General features: G+C 38.0%; 1 protein-coding gene across 1 annotated transcript in view; it reads left to right on the top strand.

Annotated features, from left to right (window-relative positions):
- Positions 1-469: 469 nt before the first annotated feature.
- LOC132650957 (zinc finger protein 431-like) overlaps positions 470-17,172 on the top strand; it is a gene marked incomplete at its 3' end in the record, with an annotated part of 255,891 nt that continues 239,188 nt past the window's right edge. Inside the window, exons 1-5 of the mRNA XM_060376276.1 lie at positions 470-511; positions 1,301-1,427; positions 1,635-1,692; positions 4,068-4,780; positions 4,864-5,064. Coding sequence (XP_060232259.1) covers positions 470-511; positions 1,301-1,427; positions 1,635-1,692; positions 4,068-4,780; positions 4,864-5,064 — 1,141 coding nt within the window. The remainder of the gene's footprint in view (positions 512-1,300; positions 1,428-1,634; positions 1,693-4,067; positions 4,781-4,863; positions 5,065-17,172) is intronic.

Raw genomic sequence — 17,172 nt, 5'->3', positions numbered from 1 at the left:
AATTGCTATTCAGTGCTAGGCTATTTTGGTATCCTGAGGTTTTTACATGTTTAATTTTGTTGTTTTTGGAGACCAAGTTTCTTTGTGTAGCGTTGGCTGTCCTGAATGTAGGTATGAAATTCAGCCAGGCTTCACACTTAGAGGTCTACCTCCCTCTGGCTGCAGAGGGCTGGGATCAAATGTAGTCCAATATGCACATTTTGTTTCGATATATAGGCTGATGGGCCTGGTATGTAGGGTCTAGTACATGTCAAGCATATTCTATTTTGCTGGTCTTCACATCCACACTTGAATTTTGATATTTGTCGGAGTGTATATTTTGTTTCTCAGGTTGTCATGTATTCATCACATTAACACTGCCTGTATTTCTGAGTCATTGGATTGTAGGTGTGTGACATTCTTCTTGCCTCCTGTGTTTGTTTTGTTTTGTTTTGTTTTAACGGGCGAATAAGGGTAGTATTTGGCCTGTATGTATGAATATGCACCTCTTTTGTACCAGGTCTTCCCAATAGTCAGCAGATGGTCTCAGAACTCCTGAATTTGGAGTAATGGATAGATGTGAGCTTCCATTTAAACACTGGCAATTGAGCCCAATTATTTGCAGGACCAACAAGAGCTTTTCATTGCTGAGCCACTTCAACTGCCTTATGTTGCTTATTTCATCTGTCCATTTGTACCTGTTTGAACACGCATTCCCTTTTAATAAGTTTTTATTACTGTTACAGTTTAACCTGGGACACTTCAGGTTTCTGGAAGTTAGATATAAAACTGTAGTGAATATATAAACCATTGAGTTCTTTGTATCTTTCTTTTTGAATGATTTTTGCAGTGGATTCAGATCTTAAATGTACCTCTGGAAGTCATGAAACTTGTTTGAAAGGAAGGCCGGCATCTATCTTAATGAGATACACAGACCTCCGCCTGAGTGCTAGCGTTAAAGGCATGAGCCAATACATCCTGCTTGCCCATATTTTTTGTAGTTAGTAATTGAGCATAGCATTTCTGTGATGTGCCATCTGTACTGTTCATCTATTTGCTTGTCTCTCTTTATGTCTTTTAATTGGCATTTCCTTTGAAAAGCTATATTTTAGTCAAAGGGTCCAGAGATGACAAGGTGAACCTCATCATTTAGTTTCCTTCTAAAATGACTTGGTAATTACATTAATTCATTACATCAACGTCTATGTGAGGAGATAAGTAAGAGAAGCACTGGAATTATAGGAATACATTGTCTATTAAGTATACATATACAGCATGCATTGCCATGCTTTCTGTGATACTCACGTATGGGATATTTTAGAAATCAATAACCTATGAAGAAGTGGATGTTAATTTCACTCCGGAAGAGTGGGCTTTGCTAGATCCTTCCCAGAAGAGTCTCTACAAAGATGTCATGCTGGAGACCTACAAACACCTTACAGCTCTAGGTAAGACAGTGAATTTTCTTTCACTATTAAGAAAAAGAGGACATCTGTTGTTATTGTTTTTGTTTTTTCTTATTGATGCTCTTATGAAATTTCAATTGGAATGAGGAAGAATAAATCACACATGTTTTTAAGATTCACTGAAAATAGTAACTTAAATTTTGCCTAATTTTGAATAATATGTCATACACTTTCTGGTATATATTTTAGGCTACAATTGGGAAGACCATACTGAAGCACATTGTCAACATTTTAGAAGACATGGAAGGTAATTTTCTTGTGGAAACTGGTGTAAATATTCCTGTGAAAAATTTTTTTTAATGTGTCCCAGAAGTTTTAAATAAAAACAATAGAGAAAAAGCACTAGTTTAAGTATATTAAGGAATATTAAATTCTCCCAAACCCATTTTCCTCACAGTCAGGTGTCTGATTTATGTTTTCAAGGCATTTCTCTAAGAAAGAAGATGATGAAACACTTGCTTAACAGATATTGCTGTGAAAAGGACTTTAATTCACATGTAGTCATTGCTCTATCTGAAGACTACTGCCCCTGTCTGCTGCCCTAGACCTGGGCAGGGCAGCTTCTAGGTTCCATACAATCTATCTTAAGCATAGAATATTTTCAGCCTCTGTGAATTACTGCTTAATATGCACACCCTTTCTTTCTGAGCGTATAGATGGCTGATTCAGTTCAGCTGTTGTGGCTCAAACTCCTTTCCTAGCTAACTTATTAAATCTGGCTTTTCTCCCATCCTCTGAATTGCTTTGTTTGGCCTCAAACTAACTCCAGCAGTCTTTTCTAATCTTTAGGCTCTTATTTTCCTGATCATTTGATCTTCACCTTAGTTCTCTCCAACCTGTCTTTCTTTTACTGTCCCAGAAAAACTGCCTCCTCTCTCCATGCTGTGTCCCTTAAGGAGCTTCATTTCCTCTCTATTTCATGAGAGATGAAAGTATCCTATTCTGTCAAATATTTTTCTGAATTTGTCCCCTTTTCTGCCACTCACTTAGATATTGCTTTCAAACATGTGTGCTTCCTTCTCCCAACTATTTTTACACCCATTGTTTGAGATTAAACACATGTATCACCATGCCTGAAACTAAGCTTTTCTTTACTGGACATTGCTCTATACCAGGCTGGCACTGAAGGCAGATCTTCTTGCCTCTGTATACTGGATTAATGTATTGTTATATTCCAGCCAGATCACATAGAAATAGAGGGTCTTCTGATGTGATCTTTTGCCAGAGCAACAAGTCTCTAAATCAAATTCCTCTATAAAAATCATTACTCATATCCACATTACAGATGCTCCGTAGAAATTCTAATCTCTTAAGTCTTATACAATTCAGATATTGGAAAAAGCAAGCTCATTAAATAGGTGATAATTTTATGTACAAAACCTACTCAAGAGCAAATATTCCATAGAAAAGCTGATGTGACTCAAATACTTGAAGTAAACTTGCTAAGTTTAGTTAGATGGAAAGTATAAAAGTCAAGAAAATTGTTGTGGAGGAAAAATGATCCCCATAGCACATGTCGTTGAAGACAAAATACAAACTGTGAATATGAGGATCTTCCATTTGTTACTCAAATCATTTGACCATAAGGATATGAAAAGAAAAATCATACTTACCAGAAGATATGTAGTATTCCTTACTTGGAATAGACTTTGTGAATGTGATGCAAGTTTACATTTAATTTAGTAATAATCACTAATAATAATTAAATAATAATCATAAATAATAATCAGATTATTATTTAAACAGTTAAAGAAAATTCCCCATCTACCCAATAGCAGTGAGATTCCTTTAGGTCTCCAGCATCACTTCTTTGAAGAGATTCTTTTGGGATGGATCCAACGAAGCCCACTTTTCCTGAGTGAAGTTAACATGCACACCATCATAGGTTATTGCATTCTAAACTATTCTATACATATGTACAACAGAAACCATGAAAGTGACAACACTAAATTTATAATTATTCATGTATCAATTCATTATTAATGACAGAAAGTCTAATGAAAGCAGGGGACAATTAATAAATTAAACTACTGTACTTAATTAGTTTTTGAAACTAATTGGGAATATAGCCACAGAAATCACATTAGAGATTACTAGCCCTGTGGAAATTGTTGTGTTTACCCTAGTTCACTTTCCAAATGTAGTGTGACTCCCACTATAGGAAAATTTATGAATGCAGTCACTATTGTATAGATGAGTTCTAGTTCTTTTCAAATATGTGAAAAAACACTTATAGAAAAAGTACCCCCCTACCAGTGGACTGGTGGAGGAGCATGGGTGGAGAAGAGGGAGGGGGGATGAGATTATTAGGGGCAGGTGGAGGGAGCTACAGTTGGGATACAAGGTGAATAAACTGTAATTAATAAAAATATGCTCTTTAAAAGAGGAAAGAAAGAAAAAGGATGCTATAAGCAATCCATGTAATATGTTTCTTACCTCAAAGGTATCTTCAAAATGCAAAATTTCCACAACCAAGGGGGAAATTATAAATGTAAACAAAGTGATAAAACATTAAGATGTAAGTCCTTTTTACATTTAGATCAAATTGTAAACTTAATTCACTGTAATGAATCACTGTAATGAATGTGAAAAAGCTTACACATATACCAATTATCTTTGCAGCCATGAAAAACCACATACTAGTGAGATCCGCTATGAATGTAATCAGTGTGGTAAAGCGTTTAAACGTTGCTGTGATCTCCAGAGGCATGAAAGAATTCATACTGGAGAGAAGCCCTACGGATGTAATCAGTGTGGTAAAGCCTTTGCATGTCATAGATCTCTTCAAAGACAGGAAAGAATTCAGAATGGAAAGAAACTCTACAAATGTAATCAATGTGAAAAAGCCTTTTCAAGACACAGTAGTTTCCAAAATCATAAAAGGACACATACTGGAGAGAAACCCTTTGAATGTAATCAATGTGGTAAAGCCTTTGCAGATCGCAGTAACTGCCAGAGTCATAAAAGAACTCATAGTGGAGAGAAACCCTATGAATGTCATCGATGTGGTAAAGCCTTTTCACAACTCAGTAGTCTCCAAAAGCATAAAAGAACACATACTGGAGAGAAACCCTATGGATGTAATCAGTGCGATAAAGCATTTTCTCGTTTCTGTGATCTCCAGAGACATGAAAGAATTCATACTGGAGAGAAGCCCTATGAATGTAATCAATGTGGCAAAGCCTTTTCACATCCCAGTAGTCTCCAAAGGCATAAAAGAACACATACTGGAAAGCAGCCCTATGAATGTAATCAATGTGATAAAGCCTTTGCACGTTGCTGTGATCTCAAGAGGCATGAAAGAATTCATGCTGCTAAGAAATCCTATGGATGTAGTCAATGTGGTAAAGTCATTGCACATTCCAGTGACCTTCGAAGGCATGAAAGAATTCATACTGGAGAGAAAGCCTACATATGTATCAATGTGGAAAAGCCTTTGCACGAAGTTCTAATCTCCAGCGGCATAAAAGAATTCATAGTGCAGAGAAACCCTATGAATGTAATCAATGTGGAAAAGCATTTGCACATTGCAGTAACCTCCAAAGGCATGAAATAATTCATACTGGAGAAAAACCCTACAAATGTAATCAATGTGATAAAGCCTTTTCACATCCCAATAGTCTCCAAAAGCATAAAAGAACACACTGGAGAGAAAGCCTATGATGTAATCCATGTGATAAAGCCTTTTCACGTTGCTGTGATCTCCGAAGGCATGAAAGTTTTCATATTGGAGAGAAACCCTAAGACTATAAACAGTGTAGTAAAGCCTTTGCATGGTGCATTGACCCTCAAACCATAAAGAAATCATACTTGAGAGAAAACCTTATAAATATATTTAGTATGATGAAACCTTTGTACATTTCTATAGGTTTTATTATTGTGAATGAATCATACTGAAGAGACACCCTATGAATGTATTTAATATGGTAAATGAAAGTTTTGCATTTTCATCTACCATAGAGATGTAATGAAGTGATATAATCAGCAATCAATTGTATATCTCACTACATAGCTTGCTGTGATATGAATATATAATTTGATGTTCCATGATTCTGCATGTTCCTCTTAATTATCCATTTGTGATTTCATCTAAAGTACTGCATTCTATAGGAAATATATGAAGATTCTAGATAATGTAACAGCAAGAATATTAATTTCAAAACCACTTCTGATGTGTGTGCGGAACATAATTATGGGTTTTTATGTCATGACAGATATGTAGAAATTGGGAGACAACTTTGTGCAGTCTCCTTTGTCTATCTTTATATGATGACTGAGGTCAAGTTGCCAGGTTTGGACACCACAAATGTTCCCTACAGAACTGTTTTCATGATGCTCAAATAAGATTAGTTGAGATATTACATAAATAAAATGTCTTTTCACATTGTAAACATTTTCATGTAATAATTGAGGAAATCAGGGTGATTTGAATTAATTTTATTTGTAAATGAAAATGATCTGGAGCTCTATTTTTTGGACTGTATTGATTTATTCCTAGGAGTAAACACTTGTTCATAACATATATGAGAACTACAAGTGAGTGTCAAAGAATTGTCTCAGTGGGTAAAGTTGGTTGCTGCTAAGCCTGATAACATGACATCAATCTCTGGGAGTTTCATATTATTCCAAATTTTTCACTTATTTCTACATTTAAGCTATGGCATATGCACACTCACACACCAGCGTATACAGAAATTCTTTGTAAATCTAAGTCAGGACCATTGAGGTCACCTGAACCAAATAATTGCCTGAGTTTCATCTCTAGGACCCACATTGGAGATGTAGATGATAGTCAGCAATACACTGTCCTCTCAATGCCACATACACAGGTACTTACATGCTAACAGAGTGCAAACATTTTAAAGGATGAAATTCACAAAGCTAAGAAAAATAACACAAGAGAACATATGAAAAGATTTGACAGACTAAATTATTGCTATTGGATTTCAAGATGTATTTCTGTTCATTGAAACAATGATGGTTCCTTTTTGAATTAATGTCCTGGTTTTGATTTGGAAAATGAGTGGATATTTTTTTTTCATTCGTTTTGCAGTTCAAAAACAGGTCATTTAAAAAATATGTCTCAGTTTAGCTTACTGGTGCATGCCTGTAATCCAAGCACCTGAAAGACATTGGTAACCCAATATGAGTTTTAGACCAGTGTGGTCTACATAGTGAATTTCAGACAGCCATGGATATGTAGAGATATCCTCTCTCAAAAAGATCCTAAAATGAAAGAGTATATCTCAAAGCATGGAAATGTTTCTGATATAATCTTCCTGAACATTGGTTTTAATAAATATTCTTGTTACATTTACTCACATTAAGAGACCTGTGATAATAATGAAAATAGGAAACTGTCCGAAGTCCAGTCACAGAGGGAAAGAAATCCATTGAGCCCTTCAGCAGCCATCTAGCATGAATACATAACCTTCAAGTGATAGGAGACCAAAGTAGTAATGGAACATCTTCATCCTCTCTATTGTAATGACATGTTTGGGAGATAGAATGTTAGTAGTTCTGCTCCTCTTGCATGCCCAAATTTGTTTCCTAGAACCCACATCAGATAGCTGAGAATAATGTATATTTCCAGGTCTAGGGTATCTTATGAATTCCTCTGGCCACCTAGGGCACCAGCTATGAAAATGGTGAAAACCCACATGCATATTTGACTCCACATTGTAAAAGAGGTTTTCTTAATGTATATGTTATTTTTATTAAAATTCATGTAATTTAGGTACATAAATTTTATTGCTGTGTATCCCAAGTGCATGCAATGTATGAGCTGAAGCAGAAGATCGTGTCTCCTCCATGTGATTAGAGTTACTGGCAATTGTGAGCTGTGGCTTGGATGCCTGACATCAAATCTAGGTCATGTGGAAGAGCAGCCAGTGTGCCTAGGGACTGAGCCATCTATTCAGCTCCATAAACATGTCATTAATAGCAGTAAGGTAGGAAAGGTTGATCTTCAGTTCATCTTTAACTCAGCCCAGATGACCCAGAAGAAGAAGATTGATAGCTTAAGGAATTTAGGATTGGTTTTTAAAGAAGTTTCTAAGCCAAAATCTCCATAAAAATATGGAAGTATCCGAAAATGATCAGGACAGAACTGATAATACCAAATGATTAAAAAGTGCCTGACCACTTGAACAAAGCCACAAGACTGAGTTTATCTTGCATGTGTTAAATAGGCAGCAATGGGAGCCCACAAGGACGCATGTCAAGACACATACCCCTGCTTGAGATTGTGACTACTGTAAAGAAATAAAATCAACTTGAAGACATGAAGACTAACTTTTCTGAAGCAGATTGCATTCTGCTTCCCTGATGCCTGCAAAACATTCAGTTAGGAGCCCAAGATGGAGACTCTATAAGTTGTAGAGGTTGTGGTCAGAGGAACATGAGGGTCAAACTATAAGGCTGGAAAAATCAGGTGTTTATAAAGACCTGTGGAAAGTGGAGGAATTATTAAGGAGGGAGCTTTGGATGTTAAAGTGTTACTTTTACACAAGGAATACTACTCAGCAATTAAAAACAAGGAAATTATGAGGTATCCCAGAAGCAGAAAGACACATGGTATATACTCACTTTTAAGTGGTTATTAGGCATGTAATATAGGATAAACATACTAAAATCTGTACACCTAAAGAAGGTAGGCAAGGAAGAGGACCCAGGGAAAAATGATCAATCCTCATTCAGAAAGGCAAATGGGATAGACAAAGAAAGGAGGTGAAAACAAGGAACAAGACAGGAGTCTATCACAGAGGGCCTCTAAAAGACTCTACCCAGAAGGATATTAATGCAGATGCTGAGGCTCATAGCCACTTTGGGCAGATTGCAGGGAATCTGGTGAAAGAAGGGGAGATTGAAAGACCTAGAAACGTCTGGAGCTCTACAAAGAGAACAACAGAAGCAAAAAATATCTGCGCTCAGGGGACTTTTCTGAAACTGATTCTCCAACCAAGATCCATGCATGGAGATAACCTAAAAACCCTGTACAGATGGAACCCATGGCAGCTCAGTCTCCAAATGGGCCTCATAGTAAGGGGAACAGGGGCTGTCTTTAACATGAACTCAGTGGCTGGCTCTTTGATCACCTCCCAATGAGGTGGGGCGGCCTTACCAGGCCACAGAGGAAGACTAGGAAAGACAGTCCTGATGAGACCTGATAGGCTACCGTCAGATTGAAGGGTAGGAGATCCTCCCCTATCAGTGGACTGGGGAAGGGGCATGGGAGGAGATGAGGGACTGAGGGAAGGTGGGATTGTGGGGATGAGGGTGGGGGCTCAGCTGGGAAACAAAGTGAATAAATTGTAATAAATAAATTATATTTTGAAAAAGAAAATTATTTCAAGGACATTTGGTGTGTAATGAAATATGCACACAATTGGCCTTATGCCCTGGAAGAGAAATAAGTGCTCTAATAGACTGCAGGAATTTCTCCAAAGTCCAAATTTACTAGACTATCTCCCTTTCTAACCTTGGAGTGGAAGGGCAGGTGTGATAGGCCTGTGCCTTTTGAGTCATTTGATCTCTGTTTACCCAGGAGAGGAGCTGTTGCTTGACCTGAGGCAGAACTCGGTGGTTTAGCTAATGATGGACTGTAGGAAGTCCTAGTAACCAGGAACACCATTAAGTGGCAGCCTGAGACTTCTTTTCTGGATCTTTCTCTGATGCAGCTGTGGTAACTGTGAAGGAGATCTCATGCCATACCATGATGAGAGTTGGTCTACTCTCCATATCAGCCAAAGCAGGTTGGCTGAGCTTTCAGTCTGATCTGCTGATACTGGAATAGTATACAATGAGCCACACTACAGCTCTGTTGGTACACAGGGTGATGTTAATGAGGATCCCTTTGAGAGGTGGGGGGGCGCTGCAACCCTGGCAATAGGAGGTGATGGTGCTCATGATATCCTTGTTAAGTGTGCATGCCCTGACATTGCATTTGATATGCAGTAACAGGACAGTTTGAAAAAAAATGAAAGTTTTATAAAAGCCTGAAAATTACCTCCGAACTACAGCTTTCTGTGATAATTTTTACATTTTGTTTAGAAACTGGTAGAACAGAGGAGACAGAAGCAACCTTTTGGCAATATTTAATTAGATTCTCTTTACCTTTCCACTACTACCATCCACAGTTGTGTGATTCAGGAAAATTCAATTCCAGGTACAAAAGAAACTGCTGAGCAGCAGAGGTTTCTCAAGTGTGCATGCATTATGCAGATAGATAGAGCAGATTTCACATCTTGTGCTATCACCTATATGTCAGGAAGCTGACATGAAAGTATACTTCAACATTGTTTTGTATGTGGACATCGCTGTGGCTGAGTTTCTTGGAATCAGAAAAAGACTTGAGGAGCCACAGAGAAATAGCCCAACTTTCTGACCACTTCAATTTACAGAGAGAAGTATAGAACATGGGGCCTCTCCTTTTTGGAAGAGAAATAAATAATGGTAGCTGGAAAGCCAATAATATAACAGTTTAGGCTGTCATGCTGAATTTACTTTTTTGTGAATTGTGAAATCTGAGTTTGTTTAATTTCTACATACATAAGTAACAGTGGTCAAATTCACATTCTATCTGTTTCCTTAAGTCATTTGATGAAAACTTGAATATATTTAGGGGATTATGGTTTTGTGGTTTTGTCTGCATCCAGTTATTCTTTCATTAATATTGTATACCTTTTAATTATTGTAGTTTCAGGTAAGTACAGAAGTCACATTGTACAAGTGTGTGTCTAAAATTTCCTCATAATCCTATTGAGAATTCTGAGTTTTTCACATAGTACATGGTTTTGGAATCAGATTTCCTGTAATAAATCATTAGGAATTTTCTTTGGATTGCTTTTAATTCAATCTTCAAATTGAAAGTTAATTTTTTAAATCTTTTTCTTCTGAAAAAAAATATGTTTAATGGTGGTGTTTATACTTGTTTGAAAGGGTAAAATATATTATTATATAATCATTAATTTCACATAAACCACAAGTACATGCCACTGAAGATTATTTGATATAAGGTACAAAGTGATACAAAGTGACTTTACTGTTGAGTTCAGTGACACAGCATACATTAACATGGTCACATAGTGACTACATTATGTAGAGTTCTCATAAAAAGACAGAATTGCTGTGGATTCATTAGATTTTCCATGCACATGAAATTGGTATTGTGAAGTGTCACAGTTCTCATGCTCATTGCAGTTATATTCATAATACAGCCACAGAAGACATGGCACAGACTTAGAAAAGCCCCATTGACCCATCCCATTTGACGGGTTAGTCAAACAGGGTCTACCTGAAAGAGGGAGTAGAAATGTGGGGACAGAGAGGCGAAGAATGGTGACCAAGACAGGCTTTTTGAACAAGGTCTTAGTTTACTGAATGTGCAAACAACACTTATAAAGCAAAGGGTACAAGCAATTTTTTTTTCACAGTAGCCACACATCTGCACCACCTGGCAAGGCATCCAAGAAATTCACTCAGGGTTGCACAAAGTTTGCTGTCTGGTTCTCAGGGTTGTAGGGAGCTTGCTATCTACTTCTCATGCTCTGAACACCCTGCTTGCAAAGACTGCCAAGACTGTCTCTGAAAAATGGAACTTAGTTAAGATCTGCATCTGCCAAGGCCAGGAGGCAGAATTCCAATTACCAGACTCCTTCACCCCATGTTTGATAATTATGTCTCTGTGATATTCCTGAAAATCTAGGCAGTATAATACATGGGTTCCCCCCATCCCCTTAGCTTCAATTTAAAGCAGATATTCTCTTGGCACTCCCAAATATTCTGTACCATCAAGTCGCAGGACAACTTTTCTGGCTCAGTTGGTGGTGAGGTTTCTCTTCCCATTGTGTGTAGAGAATTTTCTTTCCCCCAAGTGGCTGGAATATAGGGTTGAAGACTCCAAGCCTGTACATGCTCATCTTCTGTATATTCAGCAAAGCTCTGTGGAAGTGGCCTCAGCAATGGGGGCCTTTCTCAGTTTTTAGAAAGAGAGACCTTTTTTACTACCATCAGCTTGGTTTGTTTAGGGATATCTACAGGGCCAATGAACCAAGACATCAATTGATTGTAACACAATTCCAGCACTGAAAACCCTGTCTGACAATAAAAGATGGTCAGTTCAGACTCTGTATCCTTTGTTACTAGGACTTTTTACTAGGGATGCAATTATAGACTCCATGAAGTTGCCACAAAACTTTTTTTCCACTCTAAGCAGCAAAAATATCCTGATTCCAGCTGTGTTTTCCTGTAGCCTTTCTCTCCCTTCATTACCTGATGTTTTCTGCTCCAGTATACCCACAGCATCTATTCTTTCTCTCCTTCCCAGAGAGCTCCAATTTCTACTATCTTGTTTACCTAACACTCTGGATCTGTGGAATTTTAATTTGAAGCAGTGTGTCACTGTGGAGGCAGATTTTGAAGTCTTCTATGCTCAAATAAGTCCATGTTCACAGTCTCTTTTTTGCTTCAGATCAAGATGTAAACCTCGTAGCTTCTCCAGAACTATACCTGCCTTTACTTTGTCGGGTTTCCCACCATGACAATAAAGCAGTAAACCTCAGAAAAAAGACAGCCAAAATTAATGTTTTATTTTATAAGAGATGCTGTGGTCATGGTGTCTCTTCAAAGCAATGGAAACTGTAACTATGAATGAAGTTGCTAGCAGGAGCTGGGGTATAGCTGCAATAGTCCTTTCCATGCGTTTCTTTGGAAGAATGTGGATTTTTGTAAGTTTGGATTAGGAAAATATTTGGAGAAGTGGAAAAAAAGGAGTAGTGACCTCCGGGGAATACTCCCGTTGGCAAAGCTTCCATCATATAAAAGTAAAGCTTAGAGCCATGCATGGTGGTATATACCCTCAACATCAGCACTCAGGAGAGAGCAGAATATAGGTTTCTGAGCCCAAAGTCATATATGGAGCAAGTTCCAGCAGATCCAAGCTTAATCAGTGAAGAAAACATTGGAATAAGGGAAGCTTATGTAGATTTCATTGAACATTGGTCCCAAGTTCCAGCCCCAGCAAGCAGCAGATTCAGCCAAGTAGTTCTGGCATTAGAGTCGATAATAGAAGACAATTGTAGAATAATAATAGAGGTCAAATTTGGAAGAGTGGGGTAATGTCATTATTCCCTCTGCTGACATGGTTTACACAGGTAATCCCAGCACTCAGGGAGGCAGAGGTACAACTAAGGCTACACAGAGAAACTCTTGTCTAGAATAACAAAAAACAAAAATAAAACAAAAATGATTTAAAAATGAAATCAAATAAATAAGTAAATAAAAGTAAATAAAAGCCAAATAGTTCGGTATTATAAATGAAAATTTTAATTTATCTTTTGGAATAAGATAAATTAAAAATATTTAATAAGATAAATTAAAGATATTTAATTTATCTTTTCTTTGCTCTAGACCTATTGAGGTGATGAGCCCCCTCCTTAACTTAAGCCACATATCTCGTGGTAGCCTAAATATATAATGGAAACTGAAGATGGTTAATCTTTCTCTTGTTCTATGTGCCTTAGCTCTGGCTAGCAAGTTCATTTTTTCACTTCCATTAGAGTTTACGTCTTTGGAATTCTGGTGTATTTTGATGATCACGAAGCTTAATTATCCAGCCAAACGGTCTCAACAGCCACTGGATTCTTTAACTCTGCATAGTCTTTGAGCAATTCTTATAAATTAACTTCCTACATACACAGAGAAATATATTCTATCAGATCTTTTCATGTAGAGAGCTTTTTCTAATACAGCTTTGTTTTTTTCCCCACTTTCCCATTGGGATACAAGTGCTTGCTAACGTGGTGCTCAAAAATATCATGTGTTTCCTGCTTTTTTCCCCTGGGTTGCCTCAGACCTTCCAGGGGGAAAGTAGCTGCAGTATATTTGATGGTAGCGTTAAATCACAGAACAAAAATATCATTGCATTTTCTGAAATCTCTGTTTAATTTGTAATATTCTTGGGACCCATCCACTTAGGGACAGGAGGTTGAATAATGTGCTGTGCATCTATCCACCTTGATTCCAGTAGGAAGAGGGAATGTGCCTACTGAGTGCTAGAAGACAGAAGGTAGACTAGGGGAGGACAGGTACAAATGATACTGAAATAAAAATCTCTGAGATCTGGAAAAGGTCTGGTCCTAAAATGGAAGCATGAGCCAGGAATCACAAAGCCTTGTCCCTTCAGTAAACTCTAACCATAAAGAAGGTGCTCATGTCACTCAATACTCACTGGCCAATCAGGACTGTGAGGTCATGCCTTCAGAGGAAGGGGTGGATTCTTCCTGGTGCCATATTGCACAAACGCTTTGTAGGTGAGCAGCTTTTAAAAGCTGGTGTCCTGTGGTCCATTTGAGGCTGCTGTGTGAGGATATTTCAGGCGAGTTCCAAAGTCGCAATATGGTGAGTGTGTGGATATTGACCCCAACCTATAGAGCAGGAGGCTGAAGAGCAGGACCTGCTTTATTGGGTACTTCCAGAGTCTGGTTAGGAACCTACATGAAGTTACAGGAGGGATCACTTGCCCTAGCCATGACCATAGCAGGGGCATTTGAATATTTTCACTGTATTGGGTTCTGGGTGGAAACCAATAAATCTCACTTCAGGAATAAAAGATTAAAATTCAAAGCCTTATTTTCTGAGCTCAGGGAGTTGTCTAGTTCAGGATCATCTAGTTCCCCCAAGAGTAAGCTATTTTTGATATTTAATATTTTTGGATTAGCAAGGGAGTTTCTGTTGGAGGCTTGGTCTGATCCAGCATATTTCACCTCAAGGCCTTAAATAATTTTCCAAGATATTCGGTCTGGAATCTAAGGTCCTTAATTTATATCCCTAGACATTTGGTCCAGAGCTCAAGGTGATAAAGCATGAAGAATTGGATCCTTGGTCTGGTGAAAAGTGAGTCGTTTGTGGTCTAGTTTACAATTTAGGCATCACCATTAAGTTAACAGCAAGTTTAATCAGTTAACAGATAATTGGGAAAATGTTATAAGGAGCCCGGAGGGAGATGGCTCTGCAAACTTGGCAATTCTCAATATCATATGGGAAAACAATAAATGCAGAATTGACAAAACAAGCCTGTACAGGAAAAGATTTTCTAGAGGTTATCCTCATCCCAGATCTCAAAGCTGGACTTTAGAGCAATAGTAATAAAAACGGCATGGTAATGGCACCAGTACTTTAAATCTTTAAGGGGTGTGCATTTACTTATTAGTTGCTGGAGCCAAAGCTATTTACTGAAGCCTAAGCCAAATAATGAGCAAAGGTCATTTAGTGGCAACCTAAAGCTATTTAGTGAAAGAGTTATTTAGGATCCTAAGTCATGGGTGATAGATTTGTGAGGACATCCGTCTGTCAGTTTTAGAGCATCCATGAGAAATCTTAAGAAAACATCCTTATGGTATCTTGCAGGTGCAATATTCAAGCCATGGAAGCACTCTTGCTGTCTCCTGCAACAGTAATTAAGCCTTCCCCCTTTCCTGCCTTCTCCCTATATAAGTTGGGTAAAAATTTCTAATAAATGAGGCTTTGATCAGACAAGAAGACTTGGCCTCCTTCAGGTCTCTCTGTCTCACCATTCTTTTCACCCCCCTCCTTAGGACCCCGATGAACTTCTGCGGGTCAGGACAATTAGTAATTTTTATTAAATCATATTAAGAAGTTGAGGACAAAATAAATATAGTGGAATCAAATGTGGTCTCAGTTTCAGGCCCAGCTTGAAAGTATGCAGTCAGCCAATGCTACCTTGGCTATTGTTTCTGCTTATCAACCTTAACATCCCTGGCTTTACTATAAAGAGTGTACTTTTCTTAACCTTAAATTATTCTCCAAGATTTTGTACATCACAGACATTAGCAAAAACATCTTCTCCAACATTGTTAAACAATCTTTTAAAAAATTCTTTCTAAGTATAATGGTCATTGATACAACCTACATCTATGGTTTCTTTCAAGGGCAGTGGTTAATTCATTAATCTGCTCCAGCTTGATCTGCTCCAGCTTGATCTGGGAAAAGAGATCAAGAGAAAAGAGATCAAGCATTGTTAAAACTTTAAATGCCAGGGATACTGCCCAGTGAGGGGGCTAGGAGCATTCTTAGAGTTTTCATACAACTCGTGTTATGAGGGATATGGACATCATAATGGCATCAAACAGAGTTATGTTCCAAAACAGCACAAAGTCCTCAGTATAAACACCCCTTCGGTTTATGCTTTTCCAAGACAAACTCATCATCATGACCATGCTAACAGGGGAGCCAAATTCAATGAGTGCTACAGATGTTTTGCTATTGCTCCTGAATGGCTCTCAACAGGACCAGGTAGCCAAAATACTTTGCCTATATATGGGGGAGGAAGGAATGAGGTTACCTCAGGCCCTGGGAAGGAGAATTCATGGTATTCGGTGGGCTATGCAAGCCTTGAGGACCATATAACATGGAAGAACTGAAGGATTGTTGGGAGAAAATTGGCAGCTAGGTCTGTTTTGATACATTAAATACGAACCTCTGCCATTTGTTCCAGGTATGAATCCTACATCTATGGAAATATAAACTTCAGAGAGAGCAGGATGGTCTCCATTAGGTAATGATTAAAAAATGAGCTCACCAGGAAGAAAGATGGCAAAGACAAAGATTCTAATTTTCTTTCCTTTCTTTATATCTTCTTTCTTTGCTTTGAAGGAGGGCGGGTACCCAGACTGGACTCAAATTTTTGCTGTCAAGTTTTGTTTTTCTAATTCATTTTTATTTTATTAATTATTTTTATTTTTTCACAATTTATTCATTGTATACCCCTATATAAGGCCACTCTCTCAACTCCTACTGGTCCCACCCTCTTTCCCTCTTCCCCCAAACCCTTTTCCATAGTCCACTCAAAAGAGGAGTTCCCCTCCTCTGCCATCCATCCACATATTATCAGAACACTACTCAGCTATTAAAAACAGGGAAATAAAATTTCTGCTCTTATTACTTCTGCATAGGCCACTGTGCTCACCTCAGAAGATTTCATACTATGAAGCTTGCCTTCAAGCTTACTGTGAAATAAACACTAAGTATAACTCATTTTAAAGAGTCCCACTCCCAAGACAGTGTTTGATTTACCATCTCACATCCAGAAACATGTGACATTTTAAATGCTATGAAGTGTGAAACATTTTTTCACAAGCATTTCAGAGAACGGGGTTCTCTTGCTGCCTGGAGGCCGTTTCCCACAAGCCCAGGAAGGAAGGAGGACCAGAAGATGAGGTATAAAGCTTGGAAGACACCCACAAGAATAACAGTGATCAGAACACTCTGGGAACCACCTCAGGAAGTAAGTTCAAATTTAATTCCAGAAAACCGAGGGTATATACCCCTTAGGGAGTGACTGGGATGCTGTAAGGATAGGTGTAGATAATTGTTTAAAACTGAGCACTTCAAGGATGCTTGATTTGCAGTAAACAGTACATTCCTATCATATGAACAAGAACATGGAACTTAATTATCCTATATTTGAAGGGAGGGAAGAGTTATTAGGGATCTGTGTCAAAGGCCATCTATCAAATTTGGTTGGTGGCATCTATGTCTAAAGGCATTCTCCAGATTAAGTCAGGCAGGGAAAACTCACCCTTGCCATGATTATACAGCTAGGCCAACAGCATGGTCATACATGGAAGAAAAAGCCTCCTCTCTCACATCTCAAAATTCAGTCTGGGTTGTGATGGTTTTCAGTAGAACCCCTTGGAACAAAAGGTAT

This window comes from Meriones unguiculatus (genome assembly GCF_030254825.1).
Source record: "Meriones unguiculatus strain TT.TT164.6M chromosome 13 unlocalized genomic scaffold, Bangor_MerUng_6.1 Chr13_unordered_Scaffold_37, whole genome shotgun sequence".
Lineage (NCBI taxonomy): Eukaryota > Metazoa > Chordata > Mammalia > Rodentia > Muridae > Meriones > Meriones unguiculatus.
The sequence above is the reverse complement of the archived record's forward strand: the minus strand, read 5'-3'. Positions and strand labels throughout refer to the sequence as shown.